Source organism: Manis pentadactyla, chromosome 1 (assembly GCF_030020395.1).
Source record: "Manis pentadactyla isolate mManPen7 chromosome 1, mManPen7.hap1, whole genome shotgun sequence".
NCBI classification, from domain to species: Eukaryota; Metazoa; Chordata; class Mammalia; order Pholidota; family Manidae; genus Manis; species Manis pentadactyla.
The window spans coordinates 212,357,428-212,374,312 of NC_080019.1; the positions used below are offsets into that span (position 1 = coordinate 212,357,428).

Consider the following 16,885-nt stretch of genomic DNA (forward strand, 5'->3'; position numbering starts at 1 on the left):
TTGTTTTTACATACAGTAGCACTGTCATCTTTCTAAGAGATGGGCAGTGGATGACAAACCATATTTTTTACATTATGCTTTTCTCAAATCAGGGTATGTCTTCAGTGTATGGATACAGTGCTAAATTGATTTTATGTCCTAAAATTAACATTTCAGAGTTGAAGAAATACCAAATAACTAGGCAGCATAAACTGTACCTTCTTCTGCAGAATATACCACCGTGATGGGACTGAAAGGCCCTTCTCCTTTGTTGTTGAAGACCCCCACTCTAACCTCAAAGGGAGAGAAGGGGCGCACGCTCTCGTTCCTGAACACGTATCTGGAAGCATCGGCTGAGGCCAGCACCGTCAGCATCCAGATCATTTTGCCATAGGGCCGGAAGGCCACCACGTAACCGAAGCCTCTGCCATTCTGTAATTCCTCAGGGACTGTCTGAGAAAGAAGGAAGGTATGCTTCAGAAATCACAGTAGTTTGATTCAAATGCTAGAATTGTTTTATCCCCTCCTACCCCTCAACATTCTTGTCGAAGTTCTTCCCCACCTGTCTTCTTTCGAGATTTGTCAAGAGTCTTATATTTGGGGGTTGTCATAAGTCTACCTTAGATTTTCATGAGGTATTGTAGCAAGGGTTAAAAAAAAATAATCAATGGAAATATGCAGTGGAAAGCCTGGATTCTAGATGGGAGAGACTGCTCTGAAATCACCATAAATAACTAAGAAAGACAGAGGATAATTAATCTGGAAAGTAACATTTCCAACATGACCACATAATATGAATCTCCCCCCAGTGCCAAACGAACAAAAGATCTCATTGAAGAAGGAAAGATCGTCTTGACTCAGGCAAGCTCCTCCCTCTCAGAACCAAAGAGTTGAGCTTGAAAGGGCATGATTCCTTCCGCGGCTGGGGCTTTGGTTAAATACAAGCCTTTATGCCTTTAACTTCTTGTCATCTAGGATCGTTCAAGACATTAAGAGCACTATTTAACAGTCAGACCACCTCTCTCAAAATCAGTGTTTAATTAATTGGTGACTAACCATCCTCCAGGTTGTTTAAAAAAGTGCTTAATAAAAGAGGGCCCCCGAAGCAAAGCCATATATATATATATATATATATATATATATATATATATATATTTTTTTTTTTTTCCCCTTGTGTTGTCTTCCTTTTCATGCTTGTTTTTCCTATGATAATTTGAATTAAAACTTAACTCAAATTAATGGGCAAGCACCATCCTTTCTGGCTACCCATTAGCTAGGTGAGAGGGAGTGTTTGCAGTCAAATGAGCATTAGCTATTAAAGGCAGAGGAGGAAACTTTCCAGAAATGTTTAACAGAGGGACAAAATAAAATAGCCTAGACTACTGTACTTCTCTCTGTTCTGCACATCATTTACCTCCCAGGTTATAACCAGCTCAGATTTGCTGCCTCCACCTCCACTGACGTTAGCCGGGGTGACTTCAGGGACTGTGCAGGAGACAAAAGACAAGTCATGTCAGGTGGCAAAGGCAGATGGTGGCCAGGAAGGTGGCCTGGCCGGGATGACTCCCTTTAAGTGAATACCTTGATGTACACACCTTTATCTTCTGAGATCAGAAATGGTGAAACAGTGTGGTCAAGGGGCCCAATGCTTGAGGAAGCAAAATATACCAAGGAAATTGCCAAGAGTTACCTGTTTTGCATTCAACAAGATACACATGTTATCTGACATGTTTGACCAAATTGTTCAGCTCCATTCCTAAAGGCCGAGGTTCAGTGGGATGAGGAAAGAACAGGTTCTGGTTCTAATGCTTGGGTAGGCATTTATTAACCAGGTGGTGGTACACAAGAGACAACATACACTCTGCCCGAGCAGAGCTTACAATCTAGTAGGTGGGACAGGGCACATGCAGGACAAGTACAGAGCAAGGCTAACAATAAACAACGGTACAGTACAGACAGAATGGAGTAGGGCAGTGATGTTCTGGAGTAGCAGGCTGCTCAGAGTAGGGTTGGGCTAATGGCTTCTTGGAGCAAGGTGAGTTTTGAGCTGGGTGTTCAAGGAAGTGGTGGACAGAGGTTGACCCTTGGCTTACTGTGCTTAACCTCTTTGATCTCCAGTTTTCTCTGTAAAAGAGGGGAATCTATGCTAGCTTCCACCTCAGGATTGCTTCCACCTCAAGATTCCACCCCAGGATTCCACCTTAAATTGTGGTTTTGAAGGGGGAAAAGAAAGCATGGGAGTTTGCTATCTTATCATGTGAGGAAAAGACTTCAGACTGAGTTTTAGAATGTCTGGCTAGAGCATATACTTGGTGACTGGGTATATCCTCTCGGTCAGCCCATGAAATAGATCTAGATGGATTTCTGTTCAAGACTAGGGTCAGAGTTCCCATTCCTTCAACTAACATCTGGCCTCATCACAGCTGGAACTCTATGCAGACCCACATAAAGCAGAAATGAAGGTACAATTGAGGCAGATGAATATCTGTTATTCTCTCCCAGGGTTCATTCAAGCTGTGTGCAGAGAGAGCCATACTAAATTGCTGACTAAGCTTGTAAAGTTTAGCAGGTTGTTCTGAATCTCAGCTTCTAGGAATAGGTTATATATACCATAAGAAAATCTTACTGGGCATTTCTGAAGAACTTATTCCTTGTCAAGAGTGATTGCTGTGAGTTGATTCATTTGAAATGTGGGGTGTGCATTTAAAAAAAGTCCTGTTGGAGAATCTTGGTGACAAATGAAGCATTAAGAAAAGAGTTGGTATCTGAGAGAATGAAGCACAGAGTTCTGTCCTCTACAGGGGACCCAATGAAGAGTGAGAACAGAAGTATTGATTGAAGGTCACTGCTGGTTAAGCTGAACATCTACTGGTCTGATTTCTGATCATTATAATGATTCAAGGGAAGGGTGTGCTCATACAGAACCTCATGAGGGCCGAAGAGCAAGCATAATTCAAAGCCTTTCCCTGTGGAGCGGAAGCCACTGGGATAGAATATCTGTATCCTGGGTGCTACTCACGAGCCTCTTCTGTCCTCCGCTTCTCTGAGGGCCGGCTGGGCTCCCCAATCCCAATCACGTTGGCTGCAACTGTGCGGAATTCATATTCGACCCAAGGGTTCAAACCCACCACGGTTGCTGTGAACGTCTTGCCATCAATGAGTTCCGGGACTGAAAGACATCAAAGGGTGGGGCAGTTTCACTGGATTCCATGTTAGGAAGATAGCAACTTTCATCCATCAAAATCACCATGATTGTGGGTGGTCTGAGAGTAGCTACACAGTTAGTTGTTACAGGGAGGCAAACCTAGAACTCTCCGCGCTAAACTAATAAGCTCAAATCAGATACCAGCAGATGACATCACAAAAGACACAGCCTTCAAGGCCCAAAGCTACTTGCCTGTAATCATTACTGTTACCACCTAATATGTTTTTTCAGTATTTATTGTATGGTGCCAGGTATGCTGTTTAGTTCCTACAACTACCCTGTAAGGTAAACTTCTTATCTTCATTGTTACAGCTGAGGAAAATGTGCCTTATAAAGGCGAAGTGGCTCACCCAAGGTCACACCGGATTTGCACATCTGTCTGACTGCATGGTCTATAACTTATACCAGGGGGAGTGTAATGTTATAATACTACTCTGAGACAGCCTCCATAATACCACTGCTGATGAACTGTATTAGCAGGTTTATAGAAAGATTCTGTAAACATAAAAGGGATGGCCCATGCAAACACAAAAAGTGGGAGTCAGAGGTGCAGAGTTTGATGGTGTTCATCCTCAGTATGTGGAGAAGGGACACAGCCCACTGCTCAGCACCCAAGCAACGAAGCCCCAGACATTGCTTCAGTGCTCACCACACAACTGTTCTATTTTTAAATTCATTACCATAAAGACTTCCCAGCCCTAAAGACTCCAGAGAGATCCCTTGTGATGAAGCTGAGTGCACTGTCCTGTGACCAGGGCTCCCTGGCTGCCAGCCTCCTTGGGCCACACCTGCACCCCTACCCTCCAGAGGTGAAGAGTGTGGGCTCTGGATTCAGACCACCCAGGTCCTAATCCTGACTCCACACTGAGTAGCCAAATGACCTTGGGCAAGTTGCTTGATTTACCCAGCCCTTGGTTTCCTTCCCACAGAATAAGGCTGATTAACAATACCTATTCACAGCACAGTTGAGGAAATGTAAGAAAAGCACCTAGTTGAGCAGGTGGTATATTAAGGGCTCAACAAATTCTGGGTTTTTTTTTAAACCGTCACTATCATCAGCCAAAGCAACATCACCACCCCTCTCCTCCTTTCTTCCATTACGTTTGTGGAGCACTTCCTATTTTTTAAAAAGTTTCTCAAACATTTCTCTTCTGGGTCACAAACAATCCTTATCACACCCATTTAAGAGACGAGGAGAACAAAAATGTATCGAGATGGAAGTAGCAGAGTCAGGACTGGAATTCTCATGTCCTGCCTTCCAGGTTTTCCTACCTTTCCTTCTGTGACTCAGAAGAGCCAGTAGTTCAGCTGGAAACACAGAAAGCCATTTCTGAGGTTGGATACGTTAAAATGAAAACAAAAACCTATACTGTTAAAATCAATACAATTCACCAGAATTGCACAAAACTGGGCAAGTTACTACTTCTACTTGAAAACACAAAGGCTACATATGCCAGTAACCCTTGGGGCCGAAAGGAGTATGCGTCTTACTTGTAATAACTATTTGTTTGTCCATTTTTTCCTTAAATGAAACCTAAATGAAATAACAGAACAAGTCCACCTGGGCATGTTGGTAAGGGCAGGGATGGTATGGCTAACTCATTTTTTAAATGTAAAAAGTCTCTCACCTCTTCATGCCCAAATTTATCTGTCTAAAAAATGGGCTGCGAGTCAAGAGGCTTCGTGCGGTCCTTAGTTATTAGTTTTTCGAGAGCCATGTATAAACTTTACAAAGACTGTGATCATAGACTAGCCTAGACCACTGCTTCCCAAAGTGTACTGCTAGCAGCGCACAGATGATTCTAGGTAACACACAGCATGATGCATTTTACTTTACAGCTAATGTACTTTCAAATGTGTGTTAAGAAAAAAACATAACCAACATTTAGAACTATCATTTCACTGACATTATTCCCAAGTCAAAAAACAAACAACAAAAAACATGAGTTGATATGAAGAGAATTAAGAGACAAATGACAGTACAGTTGGCTGAGGTCTAGGCAACACCGCCACAGTGCATCATCTGTGGCTGTGTCTGAATGAGAACTGAGATGCCCCTCGGCCTCTGTCCAGTGCTTCGTTCGTTCCACTGAGTTTCAGTAGCTGCTCTGACACTGCTGCTGGCACCCCATGTGGTACCTGTGCTGACTGCTTGCCAGCCCACGGAGAATGGAGTCCTGGCTTGAATGACGTACATGGTGATGGGGCTGCGGTTGTCAGGCCCAGGTGTCCAGGAAAGCTGAGCGGTGGTGTCTGTAATTTCATCTATGGTCACAGCTTCTGGGGGGCCTGGGGGACCTGCAAGAGATCAAGACCCTCAGAAGTGGAGCAGTGTGTTCAAATGTCCAAGGGACCGACCTTTTAATCGAATGAGGTGCTGACCCATTCAACCATTTTTCACCCACTCACAGAGTCATCACTTGTCCATTTCTTTTTGAATACCTGTTGGGTGCTTGGCATTTTCTAGACTCTGAACCTACAGAGATGAATGAGATGCAGCCCCTTCCTTCTGGGGCTTACAGTATAATAGGAAAAGCTGACAGGTAAATAAAGAATTACAATAGAATATTTGTACTAGTTACTAAAAGAGAATTTTGGGGTACCGTGGTACTATTAATTTGCCCATCATTTTTTGCAGGTTCTTATTATGGGGCAGGCCCTGTCATCTGGGGATAAATGACAATTTGCCTTTGGGAAATGGTTGCTCCTACCAGTGAGGATGCGGATTTGAGCAGAAATGGTTTTAGAACATTGGCGGTCACAGTGTTGCTCTGTACATTCCTACCACCCTGTAATGACTGACCTCGGTCCCTGCCCCACATCAAATGTAAGCCCACACTTGTGTGCGAGGGGACTGCTGTGAAAATGGCCAGTGCTGCAGAGTCACAAGACTGCGGCTTCTTCAAAGCAATTTCAAAATTGGGCTGGAGTCTAAAGACCCTCATTTGCAGTTTCTGTAAGCCATACCTGTATTTTTCTACTTATCCTCCTGGTGTTCATTGTTTCGGCCCATGTACTTACACCATTGAAACAGGTGGAAATCAGTTTTAAATGAAGGCTTGGAAATCATAAACAGAGAGCTGGAGATGGTTGGCAGATAAACAGAAAATATCAACAGAGCCAGAGCAAAGACCCAAAGCTATCCTAGATTCAAATGTGAAAAGCTCTTACCAGGCAGCTGAATGCATTTCTAACAAGGCACAATTGACCACCTCTGGAGAGAAGGTGACTGTGCGGGAGACATAATGATGAACCTCACATCCATCAGGCTGGAATTAGGAGGAATTTGTAGGAGGGGTTTGCCAAGCCGCAGTATAGCAATCAAGCATACTGCCAAAATTCGACTGGACGGTGTTGCAGGGGCAGGAAAGAAGGAGACCTCTAACGGAGTGGCAAAAAGTTAGTGGCAATTTCCCAAAGTAAGACTTTGTTCTGGGATTCATTTCTGCACCCTTTATGTGATGCCCTACATTTTTCTTTCCTTTTTTAAAAGTCATTTTTATAGGCCCACAGGTGAGACTAAATTTATCTTCTCCCTCTTACTTCTGAATGAAAGGTCTGGAAATCTGTATTCTGGAACTGATTAATTTTCCATGGTGACATTTCAGCATGTCATTCTAATGCCACCCAGATAGAGCTGAGGTAACCGCTGGTCTTTGGGACTCTTATTAACCAGATAACGTCCAGGAGACAATATAATCTTTTTTTCCCCCCACCAACTTTCTCCTCCTAGCATTCTTATAACTTTTTAAATTAAAGGATGCTCCTTCAGTGGCCTTTAAAAACCCAAGTACCAGAAGTAAAAATGTGTTTCCCTCTAAATTCCTCAGTGAATTAAATTGATAGGAAGTGTGTGAGCCCATTGTTGGCAGCTGAGGAAAAGGAGATGGGTGGTGTGGCCTTGGCCATTGGAGGGAAGATGGTACTATCACAGTTGTTTGTTTTCTGCTATGTTCCTGTGTCACCCACTACTCCAGGGTGTAGAAATGACCTTGCAGAATGTTTACTGACTCTGTTTTGGGGAAGTTGGGTCCTTCTTTCAAAATGACAAAATGAGCAAATGTTTATCCCCTGAACAGAATGTTACCATGGTCAGGGGGTCACAGAACTTCTTGTCACAGCCAACAGCAGAGAGAATCTTGGTTTGGTATCAGGTCTCTGCTTCTCTCTGGGAGAAGGGTGGCCTTTACAGCTGCCATTAGAAGGCTACACATTAAGCAAAGTAGGTATCAGAGAATCAAGGAAGCTGGAGCCAAGATTCAGCCTTACTAATTTCAAATGCAAAACTCTCTTACAGGGCAGCAAAATGCATTTATTCCTCCCCTTTGCAATGTGCAGAAAAGCTGCAAGGGCAGAGCTAGAGGAGATAAAATGAAAGATTATAGTTCAAATGGCATATTAATTTATTGGCCTTATTAACCGATTAGATTTTCTTTTAGACTGTTTTTGCAAATTTCTCTTGGTATTTAATGTTATTTTCTGTGAAATGAAGTATACAATATCATTTAAGAACTTCAAGTATTACTGATTTAAATATTTATTAGTCTAATTTATTGGTGTTTAAACTGCTGATCTGAACATTAGCCTAATTAAATAGAGAATATATTTTCAGTATCAGAATTCTTTTGTCCCCAAGGGGAAAACAGACCAGCTCTGGTGTTTTTTAAGATGGAAATAAACATGTTTTCTTAAGTTATTCAATGGGTAACACTACCCAGGTTGAAAGTTAGTTCTCTTATCTGGCCCTTACCACATCATTACTGAAACGATTTTTTAGGCATTTTAAAGGGGAAGCAAAACAGATACATGGGAAGGTATTTTTATTTAAATTCTCTTGACAGTTTGTGTAACTTGCTAATTCCCCCCCCCCCACACACACCCCTCCCCATTATGCTGACAGCATGTAGCTACACTTCTGTTGCTTCCAGCATCTCGTTCTCTGTGCACTCAGATTCACCCTGCCTCCAGATCTGGTATCTCCTGGAGTTGTGCTTGCACTCAAAGTTCTGCTGGTCAAAGTTACCTAAACACCAAGATTATTCTGATGTTCTAGAAAGCCATTTTATATTCCTTTGCAAATTGGTTTGGTGGGGCTCAGTCAGGGTATGTGCAGACATTAGGTTAAAGCTAGGCCCTGAGGGTAGTACTCACAGGAATTTCATACGTCAATTTTTATATCGACTCCCGGCTTATTTATTACATCCCAGGCAGTCAAAGGGTGTTTCCCTCTAAAACTGTATTTGAGGAACTGGACAGAACTCTTAACTTTAGGAAAAAAAGGAATCTGGGAAAAACTGGTGATGATTTTATTTAAGCCACTGTTCTATCAGTGGCCTAAAACCTTAATTTGGTTTAGCTCAGATGAAACGTCGAAAGGCACAGTTTGATCCCTCCTTAAGCCTTTGCTCTTGTTAATCCAAAATTATTCTAGAAGGTAGAAGGTCAGATCAACTCCAGCAGCCATAAATCGGGGCATTCAGGGTGAGTACAGGAGTTACAGACTAACTGGATTTGCTCTGCATTTCTTGATGATCCTCTATGAGAAGGAGATACACATAAACTTCTGTTACTGCTAATCATTGTTTACAAAGCGCATTTTCTACCTGACTTCTCCATAATTCTAAACTACTTAAGTTTTTTAGCACTGTGTGCAGGAGTAGAGATTACAAAAACGTTTTAAGAATGAAACCCCAAATTCTCATACCTCTTACAATCAGGTCTGCAGCAGCAGACAGCTTGTCGACACTGGTTTGGACCACGCAGACATATTTCCCAGCATGCTTTAGCTGAATGTTTCGGATCATCAAATCGCCAGCTGAATCCTGCTGATAAAGTAGGGGAAAGGGTCTACAATTACTTTTTAATGAGCTCGAAATATCATTATCACATGAAGGACACTGTGACTAATAGATTTATTTTACACTGGCTGATGAAAACATTAGTAAGGCACGCCATGGCCAATTAAAAATAAGTGAGCCTATCCGAGAGATAGGAACACCAAAGTTTTCAGAACACACCTTGGACAAGACCTCAGGTGGATGGCTTGTCTGGGTCTCGGCAGCAGTTTGCCACCCATGTTGGAAGCACTTAAACTTGTGCAAGGTGGCTCTTGATCTTGTCCTATCAGTTTTTTCAAGTAATGCCCTGAGACTAATGCCTTCCCTGGCATTACAGTCCTTGGGAACCCTACACGTGCACAGGGGAGACAAGCGCACATCTGCAGGCATTTGTGTTTTACTGCATGACCTGGTCTTCTAGCCAGCATTTTGATTGCTCCCAGATTTGAATTAAAGGATTATGAGGACCAGAATTGCCCAGATAATCTTGCATCACCTAGTGTGGAATGGTGAAAATTTGTCTTCCAAGTGCCAAATGCATGTTTGGGTAGCAGAAGAATAGGACTCATTGCTGCCTGGTATGAATGTCTCTGTGCCCTAGAAATTTTTCTACACTGTCCCCAGCTTGGTACTTGCAAAAAGTATCAGGAGAGGCCTCCACAGGCCATCATGAAGGTGGTGTTTTAACTGAAACCTCAACACCTTGGCGTTTGGCTTCATAGCTCTTTTCGACAAAAGGTTGGAGCACAGACATTTGAGCAAGAGAATGCCCTCGGGGCTAGATCAGGAAAGCATGCTTGTTTCTAAGCTCCCAGTAGATGGCAGGAGGACACGCGTTATTTTGGACCTGTTGCTATTCTTCCAAACGATAATAATGTTGGATAATGCTTAATGGTATTTAATATGCGGCAGGCATGTATTAAAACACTTCCTGGTGCTTTATTTATATTAACTCACTGAACACATGTCCTATCCTGTTGGTACTCGTTATCCTTACTTTACAGACAGGGAAACTAGGGCACGGAGAGGTTGTATAACTTGCCTGAAGACACTAGCCAATGGCAAAGCCAGGCTGTGAACCCACGTGTTCCAGTACCTGTTCTTAACTGAAATGTTCTACCATCCAGAAAGACTTTACTCTCATTCTAAATTAATGTGTCCCTGGTTTCCTTTGTTCTGTACTCAGGACACTTGAAGACACAGAACTGCCATAGTTGTGAATAGGATTAGAAGTGAGACAAAAGCATAGAGTGTGGTGAAGAGCCGAAGTTTCCGGACTTAGTTGTCTTGGGCTGATCCCTGCTGTGTGACTTCACAAAAGTCTCCTAATCTCTCTGGGTCTTAGCTGATTGACCTACTGTACTAAGTTGTGAGAATCTGATGAAATTGTATGTGTATGTGAAATCCTGAAAACTGTGGGGCACAGAGTAAATTCAAACTGGTATTATTGATGACTATGATCAATTTTGCTTTGTGAAACAATAGTGTCCAAGATATTAAACAGCTGTGGATTTTTTTTTTGCCTGAAAGTGCTTTTATTTATAATACCTGGGTTCTCACCCAGATTCTACTATTTACTAACCAAGTCTTATAATTTCTCAGTAAAATAGGGTAAAAATTGCTACCCTCTTTCTCAGGTTTTCTGTGAGGATTAAAGAGCTGAAATATGAAAGTGCTTCATACATGAGTAGGCACTTTGCAAATGCAGGCACGCCTCAGAGATACTACTTCAGGTTCCATCCAGACCACCACAATAAAGGGAATATTCTAATCAAGGGAATCAAATGTATTTTTTAGTTTCCTAGTGCATTTAACAGTTATGTTTACACTACACTGTAGTCTATTAATCTACATTATGCCTAAAAAAGTGTATAAACTTTACTTAAAATACACTTTTTTGCTAAAAATGCTAACCATCATCTGAGCTTTCAATGAGTCCTAATCACCCATCACAGACCACCATAAAGAATATAATAATGAACAAATTGGATATATCTGTGACAAATAACAATATGTGACACACAGACACAAAGTGAGCAAATGCTGTTGGCCAAATGGTGCCAACAGACTTGCTCGATGCAAGGTTGCCATAAACCTTCAATTTGCCAGAAGCACAATATCAGCAAAATGGAATAAAGTGAAGTGTAATAAAAGGGGCTGTGCCTGCATAAAGCACCATCATCACTATCAATATTTATTTAACCGAGACATTTCTCATGTTAGGACTCTGCATATAGGCTTAAACAAAGAATATGCCTCATGAGACAGACAATGCAGCGAAAGTGGGATGCATATGGCTTTTAAGGAAAAGCTACCCTATCTCAATAATTCATTTTATTCACCAAAGGCTTGAAGGCCAAAGAAACTAGTTGGAGCCTGGAGATTTCAGAGCACAGTAACCTATTCACAGAATTTTGTGACTCTATGATTTAGAATGTGCTTTCTTTATTTTGACCAGATTTGTGTTTTTAAAGTAAAACTGAAACAACAAAAAAAAATAAAGTCAGGATTGAGGTCAGCATCTCACAGAAGGAGACCACAATAACTTTCTCTTTCCCTTTGAGTCATTCAGACCAAACTGTTTAGTGAGATCTACATTTATGTTGCTACTAAAGAGAACAAAACAGCACCAGCTTATTTTCCCTACTCTGGTCTGTTCTGCTCCTGACAGAGCACTCAGAGGCTATCAGAGGACAATGAAATAGCAGCTTTTCCAAAGACTGTATTAGGCTGGCTCTGCCAAGCCTCATTACTGCCATGCTGACCAGGGAAGAAGAAACTGAAAAATGGGCTTCAGAATTGCTTCCCTCTTCTATTGTCAAGTCCTAACTCTACAGACATTAATGATCTTGGTGGCCAATGTACTTAGTTCTCATCATTTGCAGAGCGGTCCTGGTTTTGCACTTACTTCTCAGCAATAGCTGGTTGGTGTTAGGCTGGTTTTACAGAAGAGACAAACACCTCCCATATAGAAGGCTAATGAGAGTGATTCCACAGATGGAGGTCTAGAAAAGGTGGCCATTAGTGCTTGACTCCGGCAGGGTGGCTCCACCTGTGCCTCAGTCCTGGCTGATCTACAGCCGGTCCAGCACTAAGTCCACATCTATCTGATTGGCAGGACATCTATTCCGATTGGTCAGGCACCTGTTCTGATTGGTTGGTGCCCATGTCATCCTGGGAGATAATATTTTTAATCTCTCCTGGCCAGGATATTGGTTTTAGTATGAAAACAAATATTCTGTTAAACTTATTATGAAAGCTTATACTTTCTGTTATTAAAATCAATGTTACCCTTCCTTTAATTAATACAAACATTAAAATTTATTAATGTACTTCTTTTGTGGTAGACATTGGGTATTTATTCATTATTGGACTATGTCCTTTTCTAGACTTGAAGACAATGAATTTCTTCAATGCCTTTGTGAAGTGGTTAATGTCTTTCCCACTTGGTCATTAGGCTGGATCACATAACAGAGGTCCAGAATCACTAATACTGGCAATTTCATCCAGCATATTTTAGCCAGGGTTCCAAGAGAGAATCCCTAATGACCTGAGGCACCCATTGATGTCATGAATTAGCTTCTCCCCTATGCATCTAAAATGGTACCAGTTGTATATGATCCTTGGGAGAAATATTGAGAAAATATTAAAATCATTCTTGTTCTGTGATTCAGTTGAGAGACACTGCTTGAGAAAGGCAGTAAGAATGTAATTAACAGAACTAGTATTACAGCTGAGTGGAAAATAGGCCTTCAGTGTATAATATGGATACTTCTATAAGCTTGAGCCCCTTTATTCTTTGCATAAGGTGGGAGGAGGAAGTCAGGTTCCTATGGCAGCTTGGGGGATGGGGAGAGCTTTTCAAATCATAAATTCTTGTTAATCTTCTGCTGTCCTTTGATTGAATCCTGCCATGAGAAGGGTGGCCAGAGTGAATCTTTACTACAAATGGGAATGTAGGACTGTGTTAGGGCAGAAAAAGAATTTTGAGAACAATTGTGATAGACACAAACTATTTCCAGATTTAAATTCATCTTGGTGTATGTTCAATGAGATGTATTTTTATGGAAAGTTAGGCATTTGGAAAATTCAACTATTAGTATTCAAGTTACCTGGAGAAAATAAATACTCTGAAGAGATTTTTAGATGCAAGAGAGCCTTAGCATCACAATTATAAGTATACTGTAAGAGCCATAGAGAGTTTAATTAGCAGCCTAAATACATCTGAGTAAACTGTCTTTAAGGTATTTTCTTAATCAGGTTCTATGGGATATGATGCTGTATGGGGAACAGAGCTTGGGATCTGAAGTTTAAAGCTGAGTTCTGCAGTAAATTGAAAATGAGGCCATGGCAAGCCATACAACTCCTCTAGGCCTCAGTTTCCTCATTCATATGCAAGAATGAATAACTGGACTCACACTGTTGTGAAGATTACAAGGTGTGCCATATAGGGTTACTTTGTAAGTGGGCTGCATTTATTATGCAAAAAAGGAGCAAGGGTTAACCCAGAGTTTTCTTGAAATAAGATGTTAGAGCAACATTATCAAATAATGACTTTGCGTTTCTTTTCAGCTTGGTCTAAAGTTGTCTGAGTCTCTTCTGAGAAGTTTGGTGGCACAATGTATATACCCTGTGAATAGCTGGTATTAACACTTACCCCTCCTACTCTTTCAAAGTGGTCTCCATCTTTGTCAAAGTCTATCAGGCGTCCATTGAATGACCAAGTAAACACGATGTCTAGTGAGTGATCGTGTGTCACCTGGCACAGCAGAACGATACTCTCACCAACAGTGACATCCATACTGGAAGGGGGCACCATCACCCTTGTTGGATCTGGAGCGCAAACAAAACAAGACAACAAAGCCTGTGAGCTTGCGAGGAAATAGAAGGTAGGATCTGAGAGCTCGATGAAGTACAAAGTAGTTCTGCCTTATTTTTACCTAGGCTTGGCAAACCTCAGTCACCTGGGAAGCTCAGACTCAGGCCAGAAAGTCATTTTTAATATGAAAAGATGAAAACATTCATTACATGACCGTTCCCTGAGCAACAGAACTCAGCTGGGGAGCACTCAGGTTAGATCTCTGCAGACACGAGGGAAGGGCCTCTCTGGCTGCCTGCTCTGAAACTGCCTCTTAAAAAGGTGTTTGTATTTCCCCAGTTTCACTAGAAAGCGATATTTCAGCTGAGGGTAAACAGGAAAATCCATGTTAATTTGAAGTTGGGCTTTTCCCCACCTATTATAAAAGTGATAAATGTTTACTGTGGGAAATTTAGAAAACCCAGGGAAGTTAACAGAAGGGACCAAAAAACCATAATAAAATGAAATGAAAATCCTACTTATTCACTTACTGTCCAGATAAAACTTCTTTTTTTTATTTTAGTATATCTCTTCCCCCTGTCCACTGCTGTATTTTTGGTTAATTTTTCAGTTGTTTTGTTTCGCATTATTGTAAATATACTACACATATGATTTTCTTGTCTTTTTTAATCTACTTAATATGGGTTGATATTTCTATTCCCATATCTTTATAATATGAATTATCATGTGCTATTAAGTTCATAATTTTAACTGTTTTGAAGCTAGTAGGCATTTTAGCAAATTTTATTTTAAATACAAATAATATAATGAATATCAATGATAAAATGATATATTATATATTACTTCTTTACAATAAGCACATTTTTAAATTCACCATTTACATTATAGTTTTAATTGCAAATGGAACAGGCTTGCTTAGATGAGACAATTCATAAGCTCCTAAACTACATTCACACAAAGATGGGCTCTTATTTTTCACTCCAACATGATTTCATAAGTGTTGTCAGAGGGTACAGTGGTGAAAAGCAATGTGAGTCAAAAACAAAGATCAAGTAAGTACTGCAAGAACAAAATTTTGTGTTCCACGATATTCCAGAAATCCCTCGTATAAAATCAAATCAAACAAAACCAACCAATCAGACCATAACAGAGAAAACAAATTTTGAAAAGTTAGAAAAACATTGATTAATCCCCTTCCACACCCACAGGATAGTATTTCAGGCTGTGGGATATATAAATATTTATTAAGTGTACCTCTTAGATTAAAATCTCAACTGGATATTTGAAATAATATCTCATTGGAAACTTTTGATGGTCTTAGTTCTCAGAAACCAACACTAAAATATCCTCTTTAAAGAGAGTATTTAAAACAATTATTTTACCCTTTATTCAACTAACGAAAGCAAACATCTTAGGCTGTTAGAAAAAGAAAGTGTGTGTCTACAAATAAATTATAAGTGAGTGGTGGGATGCACTTTTGCTATTTTCTGAAAATAGGAAAAGATCATGATAAGTGGAGTGGTGTGCTTTTAGTCATTGTTGAGTGGGTGATGTCTATGAAATCGGATGAAAAACAGGTATTGTCAGCTAAGATGTAATGGGGAGGGAAAATCCTTTATTGCAAAACCAAAGGCTTGCTTTATTTTTACAAGTTGCCTAATCAAAATCTGCTTTCTTGATTAAATGACCTGCAGGAAACAGATACAGATTGAGATTCTTTTTAAAATGAGGAAACGGGGTGGACAGCGAATCCCCTTAGGATAATTCTAAGCAAAGAATCTAGGAGTAGCCCCATTTTTACTTAATGTGTCATTTATCATTTTTCAACTTTAATTTTTCCGTATCTATAAAGTGAAAAATGAATTATTCCAGGCTAAAATTATATGAGTCTATGGTTTTTATTTGGCAAGATACTGCCTAATTCTACTTTAAATAGATGTTCACTGCTTTTGCAATTTAGATTTTCATTTGTTGATTTATCCACCAAGCATGTACTGTGTGGTATATGGATAACAGTGTCCTGGTACCAAGAGTTATACAAAGGAGACTGAGGGAATAATGACATTTGGGATGACTCACTGAGCCCCTTACCTTCTAGACACTGTGTTAAACATTTTACATTAAGTATTTCATTTATTGCTAACAAATAGGTACCATTATCATCCTTACTTAATAGATAAGGGAAACTGATACCTAAGAGAGGTTAAGGAACTATCTACTGTGCTCAGCTGCCTTCCTTCATTTAGCTGAAAACATATCCATTTACAAATCATCCAGAAAACAAGTTTGAGGGCATAGCACAGCTATCTGCACTCTTGATTATGTGCAGTCAACTGAAGATACTTAAATGCAGAAGAAATTCAAAGAAGGCCAGGGGGTGAAGATGGTTTCAGAAAGCTTTGCTACAAAAGTAATGAAGTTACTGCCTTAGACTGGTGAAAAGCAGTGATGACTTTATGCCTGAAATTCTGGCTCCAGCTCTAAGCCCACACATTAAACTTACAAATGCAGAGCCAAATGTCCAGGCTCATGTCCTTAAAATGCCTTGGCTCCCTTTCTCCTGACAACTTCTGGGTAAGCAAAAGGAGATGACACATATTTCAAAACCTAGAGTCGTTTTGCAATCCTGGCTCACATTTTCAATTGACATTTGCTTCCTGAAGAAATGTCCATCCTTTTATGCACATGTAAGGATCTGGGACACATTTTATTATTGGTGAACTCAGTTGTCTGTTAACCAAAGATGAGAAAAGTTCCCTGAATCAAGGATTATGCTTGTACAGTTGCTGTGCCGAGGGCTGCTAATTCAGTAACTTAGCCCTTGTCACCGATTCATATTCTGACCCCCAAAATAGAAAGAATCAATGCACAGCAAGTCACGTACTATACCAGGCAGGTCTCCTTGGGATAGAAGATATTAAACTAAAAGAGGTTCAAAATCTCAGTAGCTACTTGGTTTTCTCAAATTGTATGCTTGCTCAGTACTCCTGTTCTCTGTGTTGTGAATTCTGATGCTTTTTACTTGATTAATTTCTTTAAATTTGA

At 40.5% G+C, this 16,885-nt stretch overlaps 1 protein-coding gene across 4 annotated transcripts in view; it reads right to left on the reverse strand.

Moving 5' to 3' along the window:
* CNTN4 (contactin 4) overlaps window positions 1-16,885 on the reverse strand; it is a 979,742-nt gene that overhangs the window by 15,039 nt on the left and 947,818 nt on the right. For 3 of the 4 annotated variants that reach the window (XM_036878221.2, XM_057507209.1, XM_036878223.2), the window contains 6 exons: window positions 13,679-13,854; window positions 8,889-9,009; window positions 5,324-5,482; window positions 2,999-3,148; window positions 1,394-1,464; window positions 198-432 (listed from right to left, as the gene is read on the reverse strand). In XM_036878221.2, coding sequence (XP_036734116.2) covers window positions 198-432; window positions 1,394-1,464; window positions 2,999-3,148; window positions 5,324-5,482; window positions 8,889-9,009; window positions 13,679-13,854 — 912 coding nt within the window. The remainder of the gene's footprint in view (window positions 1-197; window positions 433-1,393; window positions 1,465-2,998; window positions 3,149-5,323; window positions 5,483-8,888; window positions 9,010-13,678; window positions 13,855-16,885) is intronic. The other variant, XM_036878225.2, reaches the window with a different exon arrangement.